This window comes from Peromyscus eremicus, chromosome 8a (genome assembly GCF_949786415.1).
Source record: "Peromyscus eremicus chromosome 8a, PerEre_H2_v1, whole genome shotgun sequence".
Lineage (NCBI taxonomy): Eukaryota > Metazoa > Chordata > Mammalia > Rodentia > Cricetidae > Peromyscus > Peromyscus eremicus.
In genome coordinates, this window is record NC_081423.1 from 59,186,743 (window position 1) to 59,212,213 (window position 25,471).

At 46.3% G+C, this 25,471-nt stretch overlaps 1 protein-coding gene across 1 annotated transcript in view; it reads right to left on the bottom strand.

Annotated features, from left to right (window-relative positions):
- The window catches only part of Vps53 (VPS53 subunit of GARP complex), a 149,487-nt gene that overhangs the window by 34,545 nt on the left and 89,471 nt on the right, over positions 1–25,471 (bottom strand). The window contains exons 13-17 of the mRNA XM_059271221.1: positions 20,209–20,303; positions 9,131–9,373; positions 7,670–7,817; positions 3,860–3,942; positions 3,311–3,389 (exon numbers count right to left, since the gene is read on the bottom strand). Of these exons, the coding sequence (XP_059127204.1) occupies positions 3,311–3,389; positions 3,860–3,942; positions 7,670–7,817; positions 9,131–9,373; positions 20,209–20,303 (648 nt within the window). The remainder of the gene's footprint in view (positions 1–3,310; positions 3,390–3,859; positions 3,943–7,669; positions 7,818–9,130; positions 9,374–20,208; positions 20,304–25,471) is intronic.

Here is a 25,471-nt window from a genome sequence, read left to right on the forward strand (position 1 = left end):
AAACCAGAAATGTGCAGTACTGACACATGGCACCCCATGAAAGAATCTTGAACACTGTGAAGTGAAGGAAGGCCAGCAGGAAAAGCTACCCACAACCATGTGTAAAGTGTCCAGACAGTAATCAAGGAGACTGATGGCTGTCAGGGAAAGGGTGGGGGGTGTGGGCAGGGCTGAGAGGTATGGGCTTCTTTCTAAGGTGATAAGGGCACTCTGGATTGAGATAGTCCTGATGGCATTATGGCCTCATATGTGTACTACATTCTATTAACTTGGACACTTTAAGGATGAACTGTGCTCTGGGACTTGTTCTGGTTAGTTTTTTTGGTCAACCCGACTCCAGGTTCCTGCCTTGAGTTCCTACACTGACTTCCCGCAGTGATGGACTGTGACCTGAGAGTTGGAAGCCCTTTCTTCCCCAAGTTGCTTGTGGTCACGGTGTTTGGTCACAGCAATAGAAACCCTAGCTAAGACAGGAATTATTATACTTTAACTTTTAAAAGGGGGACAGATATTCAAGCTCGCTCTTTAAAAGGGTACACTTTTTGGAATAGACCACAATGGGAAGAGAATTCTAAGCAGAAAGGTCAGAGTGAGGGAGGGCATGGAAACTGCCAGAAGGCAGAACACACTCAGGTCAGTGGGACTGGCTCGGACCTGGGGTGCAAGGTGTTTTCACAGGAGCAGTACAAACTGCACAGACAAGGGATCCAAGATATTGACAGGAAATATGGCAACTTATTTAATTATTATTAAGCCTTATATGGCAACTGAGGAGGACCCAGAGCTTGCCTTGGCCTCTCAGGACAACAATGTGACCAGTTGCTGGGCTCTATCCACCTTGTCACGGAGCCTCCTTCCTACGTCAGAACCAGCCCCCAGCTCTGCTACACTAGAAGCCCACTCCACACAGTCCTCACTATTTATGAAATACATCTATTTAGTCTACTGGTTATTTTGAGTTTTCTCCCAGCACAGCATAAACTTGAAGACAGCCTTGTCTGAGTCCAGAATACTCTGTAACTTCCTAAGTGAATGAGATTGGTAATTTTAACAAAAATGACTTTGCTAACTTAAAAATCTTTGGTTTCCACTGCAGTCCTGTTTGGAACAGCCTCCCCATCACAAATTCCTTCAAGAAAACTGGACCATGTCCTACCCCTGTTGGCTTCTCACATGCTGACTGTTGGATTCTGCTTTTCTCCTATGGTCCCAACTTCCTCTCACTCCCACCACAGTTCTCTGCATTCCGCTCCCATCTCCTGCCTCCACCTACGGGATGCAGCACCGCAGACAATGCCTATGCCTTTCCCAGCCTTGTGCTGGACTAGTCAACAAGCAGCAGGGATGGAACCAGAGACAGACATAATCACCATCACAGAGGTTTGAAGAAACCCCACGAAACAGGATGCAGACACTAACAGGGGCGCATGTGGAGTCAGTCCGTGACCACTGCCATGGTTACTTTAGTCACATGGATCTCATTTTGCTAGAACTCCAGAAGACTCAGACAAAGAGGAATGGCCTTCCAACTGCTATGCTCCCAAACCTATGGTTTTCCTGTGATATAAACACAAGACTCTGGAGGTGTGGCTGATATTTGATGGTGTGCATCTGGGGAGAAGTGGATGGTGAGGAAGGGGAACTTGAGGGAAGTCTGCCTAATGAACTGACAGTTCATATAAGCAACACCTGGAGTGTTAAACCCATTCCATGTGTTATTTTACTGAGAAAAAAAGAGATTCCACTCTTCCTTTGGTCAGTGTGAAAATCTTTTGGCAGCTGTGTTCTGGGCTGCGGTGTGTGGCGGTTCAGGAGATGGCAGCTGGAATGGATCAAACTCAGGATGCACAGAATGTTTGCCAGCAGTGAGGGACTAGCCGGAGCCCAGGAAACGAATCCTCAAAGCCCCCTTCTTTAAGAGAACAGACTAGCCTCCAGCTGCCTGCTTACAGTGTGTGGCTGGGGATCCCGGCTGGGCACAGGGTTGGCCTTGAGAACAGGAGCTCTGGAACATCATCTACTTCTCAACTTCCTACTTCACTCCTTAAAACCCCAAAGCCAAAGTTTTGGTTTTAATCCTATTTTTGTTAAATAGTTATAATCTACTATAAAACCAAATGTGTGCTTCCTGGGCATGGCATTCCTCTTGTCAAGAGGGAGGAACCAAGGCTCTCTGAGCACTTGACTGGCACCACCAGGCACTCACTGCTGTCCACTCTCACAGCTCTGGGAGGCGGCCAGCCAAATGCATTTCACATAGAGGAGATGGGTCTGCACAGATTTAGTCATCTGTGCAGTGCTCTCAAAAGGAAAAGGAGAAAATGTAGGTCTGTCTGATCCCAGGGTCCAGGTTCCTCCCACTGCCCTCTGTCATAAATTCTGCCTAGTTTCCCCCAGACAAGTGAGTCTTCCAAGACTCCATGACGAGATAGGTGTTGGCAAGGTTTTTCTGGACAGGGTCAGCTAGTCAATGGTTTTGCTTTGTGTGCTATAAGGTCTCTGTTATAACCACTAATTTTTACAGTTTCAGGCCAGACCAGCCATAGATGGTGTATAAGTGAATGAGCATGGCCATGTTGCACTAAGACTTACAGGAACAAGTGGTGGGCCACAGTTGGCTGCAGGCTACGGTTTGTTATCCCTTGGTCTACAAGGCTTGTTGGGCTTAAAAATCAACTACTTTCTACTTAATCAATAAACATGAAGTCATCAATATGGTCTAGAGATGTAAGGAATACTCTTGTTCTTTTTTGAGACAGGGTCTTCCTGTGTAGTGCAGGCACGCCTTGAACTTGAAATCCTCTTGCCTCAGCCTTCTAAATCCTGAGATTATATGCAAGAGTCACCACATTCCTCAGGAATTTACACTCCTTGGAGAAGAAAAGACAGGCATATAAGGCCCCAAATAGCAGCACATGGTGAGTGCCAAAGGGGCCATGGGAGCTTAGGGTACATTAGAACCAGAGTCCACTATGTGATCAAATTACCTAATCACCAAAGCTCAGGAAGAACTGGCACCTCTCAGTTCTGAGCAAAGAGTCGGGAGTCACTGGTGTAGAGCTCACCAAACTGCTCATCCGGCAAGAACAGACAGGTTTCAGCAGGAGCTAGATGCTGACCCAAGAATCCATCTCCTGCAGCCTCACCCCAACCCCACCTGGCAAAAGGGCCAGCAACAGCCAGGTGAAGCGAGCCTAGCGGGAACTCTGGGGGTCTCTCCAGTCCCCTCAGCTGACACTAAGCAGAGTCTGAACACATGAGGGAAGGCATGTGGGTCACTCTGGTAGGAGGCCAGCTCCTAACACCTTACCTTGCTCATGGCAATCAGGGCAGGATCACAGGCCGCATCCAGATCCTGAACCAGCAGCTGGATGCTGCTGGAAATGACACTGTAAAGAAACAAACTGTGTCACTGCTCCAGAAGTGACAGGGTGGTGGACACAGTCACTGCTCCAGAGAGGGACAGGGTGGTGGACACGGTGTTTTCGGCATGTGTGCAGAATTTAAATTTGTCATTTCTTCATGGAATCTTGGGTTTTAACCACTGACAGTGGATGAACAGCTGGCTCTTCACGTAATGTTCTCACTTGGGTGTGTCTTACCCAGTTAGGAGCCCGACTTCCATGGCTACTCCCATAATTGCTACCCCTAGAGTCTCTCTGAGTTCTCCTCGAAAGCATCTGCAGTAAACACTTGTTTAAGTCAGAATGAGAAGGAGGAAGAGGAGGGGGAACAGGGCCCTGCTTCTCATGGCTGGGGGAGACAGCCCAGGGAAAGCCTAGATTCTGTAGGGACGAAAACACACACTGCCTGTGAAGGAGAAAGGTGGGCCTGGAGCAAGCGCCGGGAAGGTACGTACGTGCTGAATGTGTCCATTTCTCCTGTGAGATTAATTCGCTCAGTCAGACTGACATCAACTTTTTCTTTAAGTTTTTCTTCCAGCTGTTCGAAAAGGGATAAAGCAGAAGCATGTCCAATGGTTACCCAAAGGTGTTCCATACTACTAACTGAGGCTCAAAAGGGATGAGGCAGACAGGTCCAGACATAACATGAGACACATTTGATTCTCACTGGATGTGAGGGAAGTCCCATTACCCTCACTTCATAGATGAGGACTGCAGTAGCCCACCCAAGACAGCAGGTGGTAGGGCCAAAATCAGCTGCCTAGAACCCAGCCCCTCTGGCACCACACTGGGCTTACTTCTAATGATGGATCAGCAGCTCCTGTGGTTTGTCCTCCACAGGCTCCTGCTCTGAGTGGTTGGTCCCTAGTGGTGGCACTGTTCTGAAGGCTGCGGGGCCTGGCTGAGGGCTTCTGAAAGTTAAAGGAAAGCCCTGCTTCCTGGCCACTAGCATGCAAGGAGCCTCTGCTCATGCAGACACAGCCAGGAGAACTGGCCTCCTCCCCACTGTGACAGACTGCAGGAACCTCTCCTCCCTTTAGTCGTACCTGTGAAAAGTAACACGTCTGGTCTCCCTGCACGTCCCATGAAATGTAGCCTCACCCACCAGTGCTGAGAACTTTTAATGTGAGTGACTGCAAAGTCAGCAGAAGCAGTTGCCAGTGTGTCTATGGCCACTACCTTGCCAAGGTGCCAGATGTCTCAAGTGGTGAATTAGAAATACATCTTCACCTGGTCAGTTTAGGGCTTAGGGCAGGAACACTCACATACTCCTGAGCCTTGGAGAAAAAACAATTGATCAGAATCTGGGAGGACCTAAAAATGCCCTAGGAATTGATAAATCTTGTACTTCTAAATCAATCACACTCACTCTAAGGAGATGAATGCTCTGCATTAAAATGTAAAGTGCTCTTAGAGGGCGGGAAAGATGGTTCAGTTCCCGGCACCTACATGGTGGCTTACCACAACCTGTAACTCCAGTTTCGGAGGACCCATCATCCTCTTCCGGCCTCCATGGGCACTGCATGAATGTGGTGCACATAAATCACATAGGCACATACACATACATACTAAAAAACTTAAAAACAAAAATGTTCTTAAAGGTGTACAAATGAGGGTAACCTTTTTAGAAGGCAATATAAACTGAATCTGGCAATTTCACATTTAGAAATGTATTTTTATGAAATAATGAGAATAATGTATAGAGCTATGCAAGGATTCTAGGCAGCGTTTAATTCTGCCACTACTTCTGGAAGCCTGTTTTGTGCCAGGCTGTTTAAAGGGGTGAGGGGCCATTCAGAGAACTCAATGGGTCAGACGCTGTATCTGTAAAGTTCTGTAGGAAGGGGTTTTTATTACCGGGAACCTGGAGGTAGTCTACATGGACACCGATGAGGAGGATGAGACAGTGTGCACATGCTCCCGTGGCCTCTGCTATTTCACTGTAAGCATGACGTGGGTCCCGTCTACCTTTCTGGCTATTTCACTGTAAGCGTGACGTGGGTCCCGTCTACCTTTCTGGCTTCATCTTGCTATTTCAGCCTTGCCTCCAGGATTGCAGTTCCGGGTCTTTGTCTCTGAGGCCCTTCACACTCCATACTTCCCTCTGCTCACTCTCCTGGCCCTCATTTCCCTGCCCTTCCAGCTCCTCTCTTGGCATTTGTTTCTTCTCCCACACTTACCACAAATGGTAATGAGCCCCTGGCTTGTTGTTTGCTTGTTATCTGTTTTCCATCAGTCTCAGTCTCCTGACAGAAAGATGCCTGTCCTCTCTGTGCCATAACAAGAGGCAGCGCCTGGTACAGGAAGTGTCTAGTAAAGCTCTCTTGAAGCTCAGAGAGACCCTGAACTTCTGAGTCTCCTCTTCCACCTCTCAAAGATGGGGATTTCGGTACAAGTGTGCACTGCCATCCCCAGTTTATGGGGAGTTAGGGATGAAACCCACGGCTTCATGCATGCTGGGCAAGACCTGGACCAACTGCGCTGTATCCCTAGCCACCCTACCCCCTCAGCCTGGAATCAATCATTTCTCCAGGAATCTCTGCTTCTTCTAAAGGAACATGGCATTCAGACATCTCATAGGTGGCTAAGAATACACACTTTTTATAATCAGTAAGATGATTTTCATTAAATTTAAAAAAATGGCTACACAAGTCATCAAAATGGCCTCTGGTTTACTCATACTTCTAAAATACCTAAGAATCTGTTCCAGAAACACAATATAAAACTTTTCAGATACTATATTCAGAAAGATGGTTTTGTAAGATTATTTAAAGAAGCAAAACTTTAAAGCAGTATAAATAAATACCAGGGCTGTTATTAAATATCCACTAATCCTTTAATGGAATATTATATAGTCATAAATAGTAATAACAATAAAGATAATTTAGTAACAGGAGAATGTTAAGACACTAACACTAATAATAAAAGGATATACAAGTGAACTAAGATAACTGCATACAAAACTGTTTATAAAATAACTCAAGCTGCTAATGTGATTATTTGAGGGTGATGGCATTAGGAGTAGGTTTGGTGTGTGTGTGTGTGTGTGTGTGTGTGTGTGTGTGTGTGTGTGTGTGTGTGTTTATGAAGAGATTTTACCACATTTATTCTTAAGCAAAGTGCTTAAGAAGAAAGTGAGACACAGCTGACTGAGCATGTGGGCCTGGTTCCAAAAGGAGTCCTAAGTGCAGTGTTTAGTTCGTATGCTACTTTGGTCTCTTTACTTTTAAGATTCTGTAAAAGTCTGGCATGGTGGCACATACCTTTAACTCCAGCACTCAGAAGCAAAGCCAGATGGGTCTGTGTGAGTTCTGGACTAGCCTGGTCTACACACTGAGACCCTGTCTTTCTCATTCACTCTAAACACCTACGCTCCTCATGAGGGGATCTGGTGTGTGTGTGTGTGTGTGTGTGTGTGTGTGTGTGTGTCTAGCTCCAGGGCCAAAGTGTCCTTCAAGTATGTATATGTGACCATGCCCCAAAGCAGAGCATGCTACTGCCTTGGTCTCGGCATTTGGGCCCAGCTTGATGACCCTCAAGGAGTCTGCTGGACACTTCCTGAGTTCACACCCTGGCACACAGGGGGTCCAAGCTGTCATGTCTGAACTGCCCCTTGTGACTGACTTCTTAGATGCTTAGGAAATAAGCAACCATATCAGGAAGAGCAGGGCTCTCCCAGGTCACTTTCTTGCTCCTAGCCTCAGGGGGACCACAGGCCAAATGAGAAAAAAGAGCCTCTAACCCTATGGAGGGCTGAGTGGCAAGTTACTCTGGCTCCTCCTCTGCAAAGCTAGGTTGCTGACCTGCCTTGGGGGCTCCAGCAGAGGCCTTCCTTTTTCTTCTGCTTCACAGTCAACATCTCAAACAATGGTTGTTATGGTGGACAGAGAATGCCAGAAAATGTCAGGAGATGAATAAAATCTTGAAAGACTTTGCTTATTAACATGTTAAAAATGGAGTCACTGGGTGACTCACCCACCAAAGGCTGGGCCTGGTATCCTAGAGGGCATTTATTACTGCCTTTCTCCTGAGGGACACTGTGCTACTGGCCTACTTTGAAGAGGTCCTGCCTGGTTGGTAGCTTACATAACTTGAGGGTGGAGGTTGTAAGACGGCTGCTGGGGCATCTCTGACTCCATGGTGAGTTTCTTCCTGTGAGGTCAACTGGCCTGCCCAAGGTCAGTTTAGTGAAGCTTAGCTCTTGGGCTTCACTTCAGCTCTAGCTGAGCGCCCCATGATGGCAGCATGCTCAGCAGGATGCTCACCTGCTGGGTAGTGGCCAGACAGTACTCGGCTGTGCTGAGGATGCTGCAGATGAGGCACAGCTCCTCCAGAGTGAACCTGGCCACTTCAGAGCCCTCCTTCTCTTTGAGGAGGCTGCTGATGGTCAGCCCCCCGCTGCTGCTGCTGGTCCTGAGGAAAAGAACAGGAACTAGTCAGGCTGCAGCTGCTAATTTGCTTCCTGAAGCTGTGTATTTTATGACAAAGAAGAAAGCGGAGGAAAGGCTGGCTACAGCACAAATAAATCAACATACAATGGGTCCCTTTGCTCCAGACCTTACCTTGACTGTCATCTGTTAGACCCTCTTACCCGCAGGAACAGGAAGAGACAACGCCAAGAGAGAGCCAGTGAGCAGTCCTGGGATGATCCCATTCTCACTAAGGAGGCTGGTTAGCCTAGTGCCTTGCTTGGGATTCCCCGAGGTGCAGATCTTACTCACAGGTCATCTGTAGCACAAAAGCTGCTTTCCCACCCATCCTTCCCAGTTAAGACAGTACATGTGGACTCATAAGTGAACAAGCGGAGAAAGACAGTCTAACAATGCACATGTGTGCCCATGCACACACAGGCAGATAGCAAAGGTCAACCTCGGGTATCTTCCTCTATCATTTTGTACCTTGTTTTTAAGATATGATCTCTCAGTAAACCTGGAGCTTGCCAGAGCTGGCCTGACTGGCTGCCATTGAGGCCCTGGAGTCCTCTTGTCTCCTAGTTTTATGATTACAAGTGAGTGTTGCCAATTTCAGTTTTTAATGTGTGTCCTGGGGACCTGAACTCAGGTCCTCATGCTTGTGCAGGAGATACTTTATTCACTCAGCCTTCTTCTCAGCCCCAGTACACCCATATCTTTAAACATAAGACTGTGCACACAGCACTAGAGGCTGTGGAAGATAATCAGGGGGGATTATCTTGTCTATCTGGCACTCAAGGCATGAACACACTCAACAGGCTGGAGCAACATTGCCTCTGCTACTGAATAACTTTTTTTCCTGTGTTGAGCCCATGTGCACTGGTACATACATATAACAGGCCCAACCCACTGATGCACTGTGACCTACACTGGTGGACGGGGACCATGCCTGCTGACAGTCATGGGCAGCTGTGGATTGTCATTAAAGCACATCAGGCCCTTGGGAGCCCAGAAGGAGTGTTTTCCTCCTCCATTCTTAGCAGCTCAGTAAACAACCCCAGAGTGGCTTTCTTTAAAGACTCCCATATTGCTGGGCAGTGGTGGTGTACGCCTTTAATCCCAGTACTTGGGAGGCAGAGGCAGGAGGATCTCTGTGAGTTCGAGGCCAGCCTGGTCTACAGAGTGAGTTCCAGGACAGGCTCCAAAGCTACACAGAGAAATTCTGTCTAAAAAAAAAAAAAAGAGAGTTCCATATTTAGGGATGTTGAGAGTCTCACTCACTTCCCTGCCGAGAGTGAGGAGAACAGGACTCACTTAGGCAGATTGCCAGAGAGGATCTTCCAGGCGTATTCTCGGAGGTACTTCTGGAAGATGGTAGTCAGGGCGATCATGGGCTCGCCTGTGCTGAGCTGTGAGCACTGCACCATGCACTTCTTGTAGTAGACAAAGAGGTCAGCGCAGCTGGGGAGTACAGAACCCCCTTCATCAGGGTTAGGCTTCAGGGGGCCCTGGGCTTTGAAATCTGCCCCAAATCGGTCTATCAGCTCGCTGAGGTTTCTAGAAAAGCAGAAATGTTGTTTCACTTGGAGAGATCAGGCAAGGGTGCTGTCTGCAGTGGACACAAGTAATTCTCTCAAGTGCTGATTCCTGGTGCTACCCAAACGTACAAGTGGGTGCATTTTATCCATGTCACCACTCACCTCCCTGCTAAAAAGATGGCAGCAATAAAGTCTGACATTTGTACACTGCTTTGTTCCAAGGCATTTCATCACCACGTCCAAACCCAGGGCCCCGTGAGAGACACCACACTGCTGCTCCTCTAGAAGGTGAGAAAGCCGACACCTAAAACTCTGTCACAAACCTGGGGACAGAGCTGAGTGGAGAACCTGACCATCAGCTGCCCTTTCCACAAACCACAGTCCTAAACACTGAAGATGGGGACCATTTCTTAAACACTTGTGGCGGCCCCAGAGTCCTGGCTGTGCTTTATAATCATGTCATGGAACTTTAAGTCTTCAACATAACCTTCGGAGGTACCTATTTTACTACCCCCTTCTCCAAAAGCCAGGCGCAGAAAAGTTAAGCACCTTGTCCAAGACAAGCTGGGGAACCAGGACACAAACCCCAGCAGCCTGGACTCAAGCCTGCTTTTCACCAGCCTGTACGAAGGTTCTGGTGGCAGAGAAGGTGTAAACATTGCCTGCCATGATGGTTGGAAATCCCTGGAATCATTGAGTCCAAGCAAGTCCTTCCTTCCTTCCTAAATACCTTGGCACAATGGCAAGAAAAGAAACTAACACAAGTGGGGAAAACGTCTAACCCAGAGCTTGTTTTTAATCTTTTGAGAAAGAGTCCTTCCTATGTGAGAAACTTTAGCATTTACCAAGCTGTTTCATAGAACTTATTTATTTATTTTTTAATATAATATTATTTCCTTCCATATTCTACACATGATTATTGGTGTAAAGGTTAATACTTCACATGTTTATTATATAGAGAGAAATCTTGCTAACCTCATCCGTTCTAATAAATTTAGTTTGTGAATAGAGAGATGTTGTTTAAATACCAAATACCTTTCTTAAGATGAACAGTTTTTTTTTTTTCTTATAACTTCCAGAATCAAAGATGCAAAAATCTTGGGATAAGAGTGACTGGGAACAGCTCTAGGCCTAGTCATGGTGGTGATGGTGGCTGTGATCTGTCTCCATTTTCCCAGTCAGACATCCCTCAATTTGTCCCAGTCACCTGGAGTCATCAGGGGCTGGACTCTAGCAGGGCCCTAACCACTGTCCTCTGCACAGCTCTGCTGTGTGGACAATGGGAGGCCCCATTCTTGACATGTGGCACCTTTTTAACTTGCTGGCTAAGGCTACAAGAATCCAGCTGTGTTTTAAAACTATATTTATACAATAAGAAGAAAAAGGCAAGAACCACACACAGCACCGATTAGCAGGAATAGGAAACAATTGACATTTTACTCCAGTGCTTTTGTTATTCAAAGTTTATGACATCCAGATGTGGCTGCTTCACCCAGGCTAGGTCTCTGCCTGTGGAGAGAAGGGCCTCTTTAGTTGACCTTGGAAAATGTCTGGCCACACCCCCATTCTGTACAAACTCTTCTTGCCCTACTTTCCCATGGACCTTCACAACTCTCCAGCATGGCAGGCCTCTGCTCCAGCCAGGTACCTAGGCCAGTCCCCGGGCCTTCACCTGTCACCTCCGGACCAAAACACCTTTCTGCTTGCCTCCTAGGCCCAGGTGTCACTGCACAACTCAGACTAATACCTGCTCTTTCAACTGGAACTGCCAGCCAGCACCAGCCACTCACTGCCATGGGATTTTTTTTTTTTTTTTTTTTTGGCTTGTCCATCTGTTTTGAGACGGGGTCTACTCTATAGCCCAGGCTGGCTTTGAAGTTATGACTCTGCTTTTGTATTAGCCTCCTGAGTGCTGGTTGATAGTGTGTGCTATACACCTGGCTCTTACTAATGTTTTTTCCAGATAGGGTTAAACTTGTGATTATCCTGCCTCAGTCTCCCCAGTGCTGGAATGGCATGCATATGTCACAGCACCTAGTTTTGGCACTTGAGTTAACACGTTACCAGAGTGTGTGATGTGTCAAGCTGTTCTTACCCTGGTGTACAGTGGGGGCATGAATCAGCAGTGCCTGTTCCCTGGTGCATGCTGTAATTCCATCGTACTGAGGACAGCACTCCAGCTAGCACCTGGTGGAGAGGCAGCTGCTGCTTTACAGCAGGAAGGTCTCCTCCTCTGTGTCCACTACTGGCTCTCCCTTGCGGGGCAGGTGTTTGTTCACGCTCCCTCAGCCCAGTGTGCAGGCTGGTGTGCCAGGCTAACCTGCATGTTGGTACCCAAAGCATACTTAGCTGACCACCCTCCCCAGTTTGTTCCTTGGGATGGGAATAAAGTGGTACAGAAGTAGAACTGGACAGGGGCTGGGGCAGTGGAGGAGGAGGTGAAATGGAGGGAAAGAATGCACTCAGTCTGCTGGGGAGTCTAATCTGCACACAGACGGTGCCAACAGAGCCAGGGGTGGGCTCTGTAGTAATTTTACTGTGATCACTCATCTATCCTCAGCACCGTAACTATCCTCACCTACTTCCTACTTCAGAGTTAGCCTGATGAGTAAGATTGTAATTAATCATGCTCACACAGCATGGAGAAATTGTACACACACACACACACAAAACCTCTAAAGATTACATTCTGAGGACTGTCCACCTAGTTACTTTTGACATTGTTCTCTATTGCAGACGAGAAAGAAACCTGCTAAGGAAGCCTCCCTCCTCCCTGTGCTCTCTTCCACTCCACACCAGCATGTATCCATGTCCTGTAAGACATGAGATAATGAGCTTTGCAGAAGAAGAGTAGAAGATGCCCCAGTGGGAACCTGTGCATTCACTGCTTATGAAGGGCTGAGCCAGTCCAGCTAAATGCCAACCACAACTCACCATGTGCAAGGCTTGAGGACTGTAAGTGCAAGATACAAATAAATTTAACTTAAGGCTATCACTACTTCCAGACATTTTGGCAAGGTCTTCATGTAGAATTAATGGAGAAAGGCATTTGTGGCACAACAATCTGTGAACTGGAACCACAAGGGAGTCTTTTTTACCCCAAAGCAAGTACAATCAAGTAAGAGTTTACAAATGGTCAAGCCCTGCTCAGGGGGCTGTGGAGTGTTGAGAATCTCTGAATGCTTAGATTATTCACATTTCAAGACAGTGACAGAATGCTAAGTCAGAGCAAGAGAAAGTCTGCAGCAGCTTCAGGGAGGGAACAAAAACATGCAGCCAGAGGTGAGAGGTAGACCCAGAGGGATTGGGAAGCCATCCTCTGCTACATAATAAGGTGAGGCCAGCCTGGGCTACATGAGATCCATAAACAAAGAGAGGTGAGTACAGACTACATGTGAAGGAGATGTGAAGGACAGGAAGAACTTGGTTGAGGGTGGAGATTCAAAGTAAAAACGTCTCACCTTGAACGTGGCAGTAACACCCCTCTGAATTCTCACTGCAATCCCTTCAGAACTTTATCTTTTTTTTGAGATTTTATTTTATGTGAATGAGTGTGTGCCTGCATGTATGTCTGTGCACCATGTGCATGCAGTACCTGAGTAGGCCAGAAGAGGTGTTGGACCTGCTGGTATTGGAGTTATCAGTGTTGTAAGCTCCCATGTGAGTGTAGCCAGTGCTCTTAACTGCTCAGACAACTTTGCAGCCCCTCGTATCTTTAACGCTGCACAACACACTTCCCCCCCCCTTTTCTTCTTGGTCTTTTTCTCCTATTAGCTTATAAGATGTGTTATAAATACAATCTCATTTATTCCACCCCAAAGCTTTATATTGAAGATGTTATTATTGCTGTTTTAAAGGCGAAGAAACCAAGGTTGGTACTTGAAGTGTCTTTGCCTAAGGTCATAGATTTATTGGCACTGACTTGACTTCAGGCATTCACTCTCCCATGCTTTGACCTCAGGTCTATGGAGCAATATGCAGATACATGCCATACTGCTGTTCCTGACTCCCTAGCTGAGAGAAACATCATAGATATGTGGTTTCTTTCTCTCTCTTCTCTGCACTTGAACTTTGTCCCCAAGTACTGTGTGAGCATTTGCGGGCTTCACATGACACACTGTTGGAGTTCTGCTGGTTAAGTTAAAAATGCATAAGGAGTAAAGAGTATTACAGAGTGTTATTAGTGCAGGGAAGGATTAAACAATGGAGGAGATTAAACAATCTTCATGGCAGGCTGGGCTTAGCATGATATTTGCTGGTGGATCTGCAGTTAGCATTCAGAAATAGTAAGTCAGGCTGGAAAGCAAAGTAGCAGTAGCCCTGGGAGGAGACGGCCCAGGAGCCCCACATAGATTCAGCATGCATGCTCTCAGGGTTGCACCCACTAACACTTCCCTTTTCACTTCTCTTGGGCCAGGGCTGTGCACTGGCTCTGGGGTGAGCAGTGGGGTTGAAGGAGACTGAGAGGTGGGCTATCTATGGACAAATGGAGGGAGCAAGTAAATGTAACACTTTTTACTGTTGTGTTATAGAAGGCAGTTATCAGCATGGGACCTCCTGTGCTCTTAGGTTAGAATGGGGGTCTTAGTATGAACCCACAGGCTTTAGTGTAAAGTCGTGTGTGGATGCACGAATGTTCATACAGACACAGTTCTCTCAGCTGAGTGCCTGCAAGCAGTGGCACCCAGCAGCACCCAGCTCAGTCACAGCAGGGCTTGGTATCTGCAGTTCCTCCACACAGAGGAAATGGGGAGCCTGGTTGCAAGCATAACCCTAGGGCTGGACTCAGAACACAAGATAAGCCCGGTACATTTTATTGTGCCAGAAAAAAAGGGAGTATTTAGGAAATGATAGGGGCATGTAAAAAAGACGAAGAGCCAGCTTGAGAGGCTCACACTGGCCCCATTTCGGGGAACCTGAGCACTCAAATGACCAATCCATAGAGAAAAAGGGCAGTAGTGGAGAAACTGGCAGGGGCCAGGCAAGGCCTGGAGACCGTTAACAGTACTGTACCAACTTACTGAGCCAGGCAAGGCCTGGAGACTGGTAACAGTACTGTACCGACTTACCGAGCCAGGCAAGGCCTGGAGACCGGTAACAGTACTGTACTGACTTACCGAGCCAGGCAAGGCCTGGAGACTGGTAACAATACCGTAGCAACTTAACTTCCAGGCTTGTAGTTTGGGTTTCGAGACAGGACTTTGCTATGTAGCCCAGGATGCCCCAGCATTTACGATCCTCCTGTCTCAGCATTTGAGTGTTGGATCATAAGCATCTGCCACTATACACATGTCACATGCCAGTTTTGATAATTTGCTATGGCTATGTAAGACATTAACATTAAAGAGAGTGTAGGGTATGGAATATGGGAAACCTGTATAATTTTTCTAAAAGTATAAATCAATTCTAATAAAAAGAAAAGAGGGTGGGAGATAATCCATTGAATAAAATCAGAATTTGTGAGCCATGTTCACACACACACACACACACACACACACACACTCATTTTTTTAAAAAAAAGTTCGGGTCATCTTTAATCCCAGCACTCAGGTGGCAGAAGCAGACAAATCTCTGTGAGTTCCAGACCAGCCTGGTCTACAGAGTAAGTTCTAGGACAGCCAGGGCTACACAGAGAAACCCTGTCTCAAAAAAAAAAAAAAAAAAAAAAAAAAAAAAAAAAAATTCAAGTCATCTTCAGCTGTGTAGCAAGTTTGAGGGCAGCATGCAATATATGAGATCTTGTCTTAAATAAATTATGGAATTAATTAAACATAACTGGTAAAATGGAACATGACCCCTAGATTCAATTGGTAATAGAGATCAATGTGACTTTGAAGATTATATTATAGTTATGTAGACTGGGTCCGTCTAAGTTTTTACTTATTTTTAAAAGAGTCATTATTTACTTACGTGTATGTATGTATATATGTACATATGTACACATGTACGTGCACATGTGTATGTGCCGGAAGAGGACTCCCTGGAGTGGTAGTTCCAGGCAGCTGTGAGATCTGGAAACCCAATTTCAATCTTCTGAAAAAGCAGTCAATGCTCTTGGCCACTGAGCCTGCTCTCCAGCCCCAAATGTTTGTTTGCTTGTTTGAAGCAGTGCTGTGACTCAGACCATGGTCAAGGATTTACCTTGATCACTCTAGGTAAACACTCTACCACTGATCCACATCCCTAATCTTTATTTTTTATTTATGTGTATACATATGAGTCTGTCTATGTGTATGAATGTGTATGTGTGTGCCCACAGGGGCCAGGAGACATCGTAAGATCTCCTGAAGCTAGGGTTCCAGGTGGTTGTGAGCTGCCTGATGTGGGTTCTGGGAGCTGAACTCAGGTCCTCTGTAAGAGCAAGAATTCTTATTACTGTGTGGAGCCATCTTTTCAGCCTCAGGTCCTTGTTTTTAGGGCATACACAATGAAGTATTACTGAGCAATAGGAAGTCTTTTCTGAGATTTGGGAGTTCGAATGACTTTACAAATGTATGTGTATATACATGTAGATGTGTGTGAAATAAAGGCAGGAGAGGTCACGACCGAGAAGCCGGGTGAAGGGAAAACAGTTCTGCAGGCTTCTTCTTCTAACTGTTCTGTAAGTACAAGTTATTTCAAAAGAAAAAAGAACTAGTTACAGAAGGGTTGTAGGTGTGACAGAGTCAAGGAGGGAGTGGGAACGTGAACAGAAGTTATGTAGGAAACTCACCAGAGTTGAGTCACGGGACCTTCCTGACAAGGAAGACCACAGGGTAGAGGGAAGACGGTGCTGATGTGTAAACCCCTACCACAAGTCAGTCAGGACGTCACTGCAGCTCCTGAGCAGAAGCTACAACACCTTCTTAGGGTGGACACGGAAATGGGGAAATCACTTCATGAATGCAAGGACAGCTTAGCCCAGCTGTCACACAGGTGGCTTTCGGGGACTTGCTTCTTGCCACCTTCCTAGAGACTGGCTTGTGGACCTCCTTCTGCTGCTTGGCTATTTGTCCGGCAGGCACTGCCAGAATGTTCCCTGGACAGACAGACTGAGGAGGGGATGAGAGCACAGACCCCTTTCCTGACCCCATATGAGCCTGCAACACTGATGAGGCCACCTTCCCACACAGGCATCCTGAACAGGACCCCAGAGGGAGCAGGGCAGGCCGAGTCCCTGAACGTTACTTGCTGTGGGCCAAGGGGCCTCTCACCATTGTGTTTCACTCCCATCAAAGCCTATGAGATGGGCTGATGAACCTTGCTGCAAACAGGACAAGACAGAATGGAAGGGGTTAAGTAGCATGCTGGAGGCTCCAGGCTGGTGAGTGCAGACTGGAATCCAGGTCCTTCTGACATCCAGACTCCTGCTTTCTGCTCCATTGGGCTCTGTCACTTGAGAGCTTGTGAAAGGTCTATAACTCTCCTCCCTTGCAGATTGGATCTGGGGTATGGTGAGAGAAGTGACTGTCCACATCAGTCTAATTCTAGTTCTAATAGCTAGTTTTCTCTCTCTCTCTCTCTCTCTCTCTCTCTCTCTCTCTCTCTCTCTCTCTCTCTCTCTCTCTCCAGGATTCTCTGACCAAAGGGAAAAATGGATCCTAAAGTCCCTTGAAATCATACTCAAAATTACTATGTGTGCATAACTCATTTTTTTTTTTACAAGAAGTCTATCTATGGCTTACTATTTATTTGTTCGTTTACTTATTTATGATACTGGGGATTGAACCAGAACCTTGTACATGTTAGGCAAGTACTCCAGCACTAAGCTATATCCCTGCCTCTTTTTTTTTTTTTTTTTCCAAGACAGGGTTTCTCTGTGTAGTTTTGGTGCCTGTCCTGAATCTCGCTCTGTAGCCCAGGCTGGCCTGGAACTCACAGAGATCTGCCTGGCTCTGCCTCCCAAGTGCTGAGATTAAAGGCGAGTGCCACCACTGCCCGGCTACATTGTATTTTTGAGGCAAGGTCTCACTAAGTTGCCCAGGCTGAACGTGAACTCATTCTGTAACCTAGGCAGGCCTTGAATTTGCCATCTCTCTGCCCTCTGAGTAGCTGGGATTATAGGCCCATGCCTCCAGGATTTTTAAAGGCTCTATGACTTGTCAGAGGTTAATTAAGCACTGCAGGCATCATGTCTGAGTGCTCTGACAGGAGAGGAGATGGAGGTCTTCCTCTCTCTTCTGCTTCAGGCCCCTGCTCTGCGTTACCGTGTGACTGCAGTACAGTCCTGCAGCCCCTTCCCCAGAGGTGCCCCCCCCCCCCAGTGCTTGAAAACATTCTAGGAGGGCAAATGCCAGCCAAAAAGCCAGTGTCACATCTTTCATAGACTGAGAGGCCCTAAGGAGGGAGGCCTGGCTCTTTGCCAAAGCATCATGAGCAACACTCAGACTTTGATGAGTCAGGTCCATGCAAAAGTAGACAATAGAATTGTAAGCAAGAAAAGAGACTCTTAGGACCAGGAAGGTATGGGCCAAGTAGCTTTTGGGTCCTTTTGAAAAGAGAATTCTAGGACCATATATGGGTTGATGGCTAGGGAGACGCTCAGTTGATTAAGTACTTATCACACAAGCATGAAGACCTGAGTTTAAGCCCTAGAATCTACATTAAACAAACCCAGGTGTGACGGCATACATGTACAATCCCAGCACTGGAGAGGTGAGACCAGAGGATTCTCGGGGCCCACTGTCGAGTCAGCCTAGTCTATTCATTAAGTACCAGGCAGTGTGAGAGACCTTGCCTCAAAAAAAAAAGGTGACATCTCCTGAGAAATGACACCAAGACACACACACACACACCAGGATAGGGGGAGTGGTGTGCTTTCAAAGAACAAAGTAGCAATAGTAACTGGTTCCCTCTGTGAGCCTGGTGGACGACACCCCAAGGGCAGAGAGGAAGCCCAGCCTTCTCAAAACAGCTTTATTTTTCCCGGTGTGAGGTGAGTTACTTTTGTTAACATGGAAGGTCTTTCACAAAGTTTATATTCTGGATAAAAGAAAAGGTAAGGGGTTTGTGCCTGCAAGATCAAGTAGATGGACATGATGTGCTCCTGTAGTGATCTACTCAAAACATTCTTCTCTTCTTCCTGCTCATCCTGAAGTAGGCCTGGAGACAGGGAGTTGCTCACCCAGGACAGAAGCATTAGAAGGAAAAAGGAAAAGAAAGACAAAGGAGAACAAAGGCAAAGGGGCCTAAGTGTTTCCCAGAGAAGGACCTGAAGGGCTTCCTTCCTCACAGCTGTAGCCAGTTTCCTGTGTGTGTTCCCATGTGTGTCCTTGGAGACCTTGTAACCTGGTCCAGCCTGTGTCCTCAACTTTCCCAAAGCCCGCTGTCCAGTGACTTTAATAGTGAGTGACTCTGGCCACATACAAAGATGAGGAGGGCCTCCCTCCTTTGTGAATAGCTTCCTGTGAGCAAGGTACCCTAGACCATCAACATCCACTTCTGGCTGTGAGGAAACTAGGCTGGGAGGGGCCTGGCTTGTGAAAATGTATGGAGTCTGTAAGTCTGTGAAAAAGCATGTGTGTTACACGGATAATTCCAAGTCCATAACTGATACAAACAAATGCGGGAGAAGGTAGAACTTCCCTACAGTAGAATTCCAATTAGAAAGTGGAGAAGAAATGATGGGAACAGAAGGTCAATCTTAAGCAGTGAGAACTGCAGGCAAGAATCATCAAACCCTGCTAACATGAGCCAACATAACAAGAAACAGGATGCTCCCACAGTCTCAAACCATTCTCTGTGAGACACTTGAAGAAAGAAAACTGTAACTTGACAGTGGAGAAGGCTGGCAGGCTTCACCGTAGCCAACAGAGTCAACGTCAGCAGTTGACTGACCCCGAGAAGGATGCAACACCACTGATTGTGTCGTGTGGGCACACGGTCTCACACAAGCAGCTCAGGCTGGCTCCAAACTTGAAATTGTCCTGCCCCCACCTCCTAAGTGATGGATTATAGTGTGTGCTATCATGTCAGCTCATAACTTAGGTTTAAGAAAGACAATACATTAATAGATATGGTGTGTGTAGTTCCAGTAGTCAGAGAGCTGAGGCGGGAGGATCACTTGCCCCCAGGAGTTTGAGAGCAGCCTGGGCCACATAGAAACTGTTTCAAAAGAGGGGTGTGGCGGGGGCACAGCATCGGGCAAATGGAAACTGACAGCATCTCACAAGCATCTGAAACATTTGGTCAACCCTCTAACAATGTCAAGGTGAGAAAGACGAAGAAAACAAGGAAGCCAGGCTGAAAGGAGACTCCAGAGACCACAGCTAATTTCATGATTATTAGGTCCTGGACCAGAAAAAGGATCAATCTTACTTTCTGAATTAGGTAATTGTATTTACATTAAGATATTTCCAGGCCTGGGGAAGGCTAGTGGAGAATTTTTGTGCTGTTTTAAAGTTTTTTTGACAGTCAAAATTACCTCACAATGAAAAGCCAAATTATAATTGAAAGCATATACTTCAGGAACTAGGCTTTCTTAGAATGTCTGGGTGCCCGACATTTTGTGGGGTGATGTGCAGTCAGCCCTCAAAAGCTTAGCATCCACATGGGGGTGGGGGTGGGAGGTGTTCAGAGCCACATGGAGGCTTACACAGCCAAGCTCAGGCAGCTTAAGTTTATGAGGAAAATATGCCAGTGTAGTGGCACATACCTTTAGTCTCAGCAGCTGGGAGGCAGAGGCAGGCAGATCTCTGTGAGTTAGCCAAAGCTACATATCCTGTCTCGAATGAACAAATGATAGGCAAAATAAACAGTCACATGAGACTATATAATGATATCCTCAATGAGCTCTAGAAGGAGTTGTCCTTGTGTAGGACCCAACAATCAGAGCTAGAAACACAGGTAGAAAACAGCAGAACGCTTGTCACTCACTTGTCCTGGGACTCAATGTACACGTAGAGATGAGGCTCAAAACACTTGGAAACAATGCCATGAAATGGGTTGTCTGGGGCCTTGGGCTTCTTTGGCTGAAAAGAGAGGAAGGAAAAACATGAATGAACATGAACCCTATGTTTGAGCAACTTCTGCAAGTTTTTAAGCAATTTCAAAGAAAACATCCAAGTTCACTCTTAGCTCACAGATAGGAGCAGTGGACACAGGGCTGCGTCACATCGTGATCCATCCGGTGAGCCACCACCAGCTCTTGCCAGCATCTCTGACTTACTGTGTGTGCTGGAAGATTTACTGCTACGCCGATATTGCATGCATCTTTTATTTGGAAGCTCATCATCAGTGGATGTTTTCAAACATCAAACCCGGGCTGAATTTCAAGAACACTTTGTATTGGTAGTCTCTGCTCCTGTTATTATAATCCTGAGGCTAGGCACCTTTTCATCTTTCCTTCCCAGCAGTCTTACCGCTCCTACTACACAGCCTGGGCACCAGAGGCGCTGAGCTCCTCCACCAGCAGTCCCAAGGCATGTGGTCCGACTTGCTACCTCTTGCAGAGCTCCCCAAACTGTGGACTATCATTAACAAATAATGTGAGAAAAGAGAGGAGCGGGAGGCCAACACAGGGATTACCACCTTGCTCTCTACTTTCAAGCCTTACCATTTACAGTGCTTTGGCATAAGGGCATCTTGTCTAAGAAAGCATGGCTGGTAAACTTATGGTGGGAGACTGATGAACACTGGTAAACAGGTTACTTGGCAGCAATTGTTTAAAAATTATATTTTCTTCCTAATTCATTTCCAAGTATCTAGAAAATAAGAATCTCCCTGTTACTTTCTACTCCTTATAAAAGTTAATCTGTCTACTGCCAAATGTCAGCAAAAGGACTCTGAGCCAAAGATACCGAGTTCAAGCTTAACATAAGCCATGCTTGCAAGACACTTGCTGATTAGAGCTCTTGTACCTTTTTCTTCCTTTTTGTAGCTCTGGAGATCACTCTGAGGTCCTGCACACTAGCAAGCACTCTCCCAACACGCTCCATTAACTAGCTTAATGAGGAACAACTACTGCATACAAGCTTAAGCTGGCCATCCTGCTGTACTCCTGCTACCTCAGCACTTCAGAGCAACAGGAGCTGAAGTCTGAGGCTAGCTTGGGCTACGAAACGAGATAACTATCCCAGGGGAAAAAAGGACTAGAGATATGGTTCCATTGGTATATTAAACAAAACAAAACAAAACAAAACAAAAAACCTATACAGAGGAGACACACACTGTGCATAATGTACACACCACACTAAATTCAGAGATAGGCATACATTTGTGAAATTAATACTGCCATCAAAGCTCCTCCTTTCTCTTACCTCCATTTTGATTATGAATATGATGATGATGATGATTAGTGGTAAGGACACTTTATATATGCCTACACTCTTAAACTGCTTCTATTTTAATGAGCACTAAAAAAAGCTAGGTATGGTGGCTCATACTAGCTGCATGGGAAACAGAGGCAGGAGAACAGTTGGAGGCCACAGCTTGAGAACAACCCTGCCAATATGGTGATACCCTGTCTCAACAAACAAAGTCTGGGGCAGTGAGCGGGCTCAGCAGACAGGACACTTAGCACCAAGGCTGACAACATGTGTGCTCCCCAGAGCCTACACCGTGGAAGAAGAGAACCAACTTTCAAGTTGTCCTTTGACCTCCAGACAAGTATCAAGGTATGTGCTCCCTTCCCTACACTCTAGATAAATAAAAAAAGATAAAGAAATTCTAAGACTAAAAATAACTGCCAAGTACTGGGAAAGCTACCATCCAGTGATAGACAAAAATACATCTACCTTATCTTAGCATCTGGTTACTTACAAACCACTGTAATGGGTTAAAATTGTCTTTTAGCTGATGTAGTGGCTCATGTCTTTAATATCAGGCAGATCTCTGTGAGTTCTAGGCCATCCTGGTCTACAGAGGAAGCTCGAGGCCAGTCAGGGCTACATAGAGAGAGCCTGTCTCAAAAACAAAAAACCCCAAACATTTAAAAATGAATAATTTTCAACAAAAATTAAATGTTGCTATGTGTGGTGGATCACGTCTTTAATTCCAGCATTTGGGAGGCAGATACAGGGGGATTTCTATTGAGTTCTGGGCTAGCCAAGACTATAGAAAGAAAAAAAAAAAGGTCAACATTACATGCATCCTATAATTTCATCTTTCTTTCACCTTCCATGAGTTTCATGTTTTAAAATTTTAGGCTAGATTTTGAGAAACTCTTTTTCTGGTTTTGTTTTTTAAGACAGAGTCTCACTCTGTATCCCAGGAAACGCTCCTAGCTCTACCTCCTAAGTACTGAAATTACAGGGATATGCCACCACAAATCATACCTGTTCAAAATTCTGGTCCTTCTTAATGATATTGTCTTCTGGAAACTACTGCCAATGCTGGGCCCCAGGTTGGACTTTGAGAGGGTCGCTGGGAAAGCACAGGGCTTTATCCCGTCCACAGCTGGTCCCCTCAGAGCACAGGTGCCGGGAGCTATTTCTGCTTCCACTAGTTTAACACAGATGATCCAGCACGGAGCAGGAAGGCTGTGAGGAATGATTCTCACCCTTTGTTCTGTATGTGCAGGGTGTTCACCTGTGTGGGGTGCCAGAAGTAGATTTGGGATGTCTATCGCTTTCCACCGTGTTTTCTTTCTGAGAGAGCCACCCCTCAGTGAACCCTGAGTTCGCCATTTCAGCTAGACTTGGTGACCAGCAAAGCCTCTGGACCCACCTGCCTTTGCTCCCTCAGTGCTGAAGCTACAGGTGGGCACAGCACATCTCACTTTTATATGGGGCTGGGGGCTCAACTCAGGTCTTTGTGCCTCTGCAGCAAGACTTTTACCTGCTGGGCCATCTCTCCAGACCCCGTTCTCTCTGTTTTCTTATTTTATTATTTTTGATAAGGTATTTTGTTAATAATACAGAAAAATGTGATTCAATCTGTCTTTGTAGGACTAGATAGCCTGACTGTAGATTGGAGAATTGTGGTATCCTAGCCAGGTATCTGTTCAGTGATTAAAATATAACCACTAGTATTATTCCTTTCTCTGTGTGTGTTGGGGAGGTACATGTTCATGTAGCTATGCCGCACAAGCTGGGGAGAAGTGTGGAAACGAGGATAACCCAGGGAGTCATTCTCAGGTGCCTTCCACCTTTTGGACTGCAGCTTTGTCAAGCAGGCTAGGCTAGCCACCGGTGGACGCCAGGGACCTGTCTGTTTCAGCCTCATCTCCCATGACTGGGATTAGAGGTGCTTCCCACCACACCCAGCTTTTTACATGGATTCTGGAGATCCAAATTCAGGCCCTCACACTTACAAAGGCTTTACTAACTAGGATACCTCCTAACCTGAACTACTCATGTTTTCTTTTGTTTTGCTTATTATTATTATCTATTTATTGTTGTTGTTGTTGTTATTAGTGGGGGGGCAAGTTTATGGAAGTCAGAGGACAACTCTGTGGAGTCAGTTTTCTCCTTCCATCTTTAACATACCCCCAGAACTTAGTACAATTGACTCCATAGTGGAAGTACTATTCAGGCCATAAAACTCGGCATGTAGACACCATCACCAGCCAAACAAAGATAAAAACCTAAAGACTCTAAATGTACCATCCTTGCTTTTTGGCTTCTGCTTCTGGCTAACAGTTCTTATTAACAGAAGTATGTCAAGCAAGGATGTGTTTTTTTTTTCTTAATTTAATTTTATATTTATTTATTTAGCTTCAAACCTCATCCTGGGGAAGACACTCAGGGCTATACTCGGATCCCTAACACCCAGTGTTATCAGCTGACTAGTAAAGACTTTATATTGGCTTAAACCCATGTCGGAGTAGTCTTTTCTAGTGGATCCCCCACAAAACACCTTTACACGGGTTCTGGGGACTGAACTCAATTTGTCAGGCTTGCACAGAGGCACCTTTACTCAGTGAGCCATTCTTTTTTTTTTTTTTTTGGTTTTTCGAGACAGGGTTTCTCTGTGTAGCTTTGAGCCTTTTCCTGGAACTCACTCTGTAGACCAGGCTGGCCTTGAACTCACAGAGATCCGCCTGGCTCTGCCTCCTGAGTGCTGGGATTAAAGGCGTGCGCCACCACCACCCGGCCTTTGAGCCATTCTTACTGGCTCATTTTGTTTGGTTTGAGACAGGACCTTGAACTATGTATCACAGGCTGGCCTTGAACTACAATCCTCCAGCTTTAATTTCCTCAGTGCCAGGTTTACAAGTCATCTAGCATGATCTTCACAGGTGCTATGCATGGCAAGGCCCCACAGAATTCACGAAAAGCTGCATTACCAGACAGGCAGGTGTCCCACCTCCACTTAGGTGACTGACCTACCTCTGTCCTGTCCGTCATTGGTCCTGCCACCACGGTACCTAGCTCCTTCCTACTGATGAGTTTTTATCATGAGCTGAAGCAAGATGGGGATAACAGGAGGGACTGCCCAGATTTCTTCCTCTTACTCCTTGTCCACAGGGCTGCCCCTGCCCACAGCTGCTCTATGTATGTGCTCATGTATAGCGAGGAGGTGCTGGAATTCCAGCCCTTACTGGTGTCTCCCTTTGCACCAGGCAGCTCCCCAGAGAGCTGATCTGCAGCTTAAAGAACACACTAAGTCATTTAGCAGTAGCATTCAGGCTGGACTGCTGAGTGTGTGAATTCTGTCCAAACACTGCAGATGTTTAAGCTATTTCCTCCCAGAGTTTGATGGAATAATAAAAGGTTACTGTTGTCACAGTAAGGAGGTCTGCAGCTGGTCCCATTTCCTTTTATTACTATCCAATGTAAACAGATTAAATCTAACTGCTCGGATCACCAGAAGGGTACATTTTTAAACCAGAAATTCCTGATTTCTTCTCTCTCCTCCTGTGCCCTCAGTCCCTTGTTTTTTTTTTTTTTAATCACTGGGACTATCTTGGCAAGGAGGTCCTTTCAAGAAGTGAATGCTGCTTTTCAAGTTCATACTCCCTTCCCAGCAGCTAGGCACGAACTGCAGCAGGGAGCAACCCTGGGGGCCAACTGCCTACTGGCTGTAGCAAGGAGATGGCTAGAGTAACTCAGGACAAGTAGGGGCTCCCCCACTTTGGCTAGCTCCCTAATGCTGTGAAGTCACTTACCTGCACCCCAAGAGCTCCTGTTCTTCCACAAAACTCCAGAAGCCAACTGGTTGCTGGGAGGGAGATCTGATGAGACTCCATCCAGCCAGC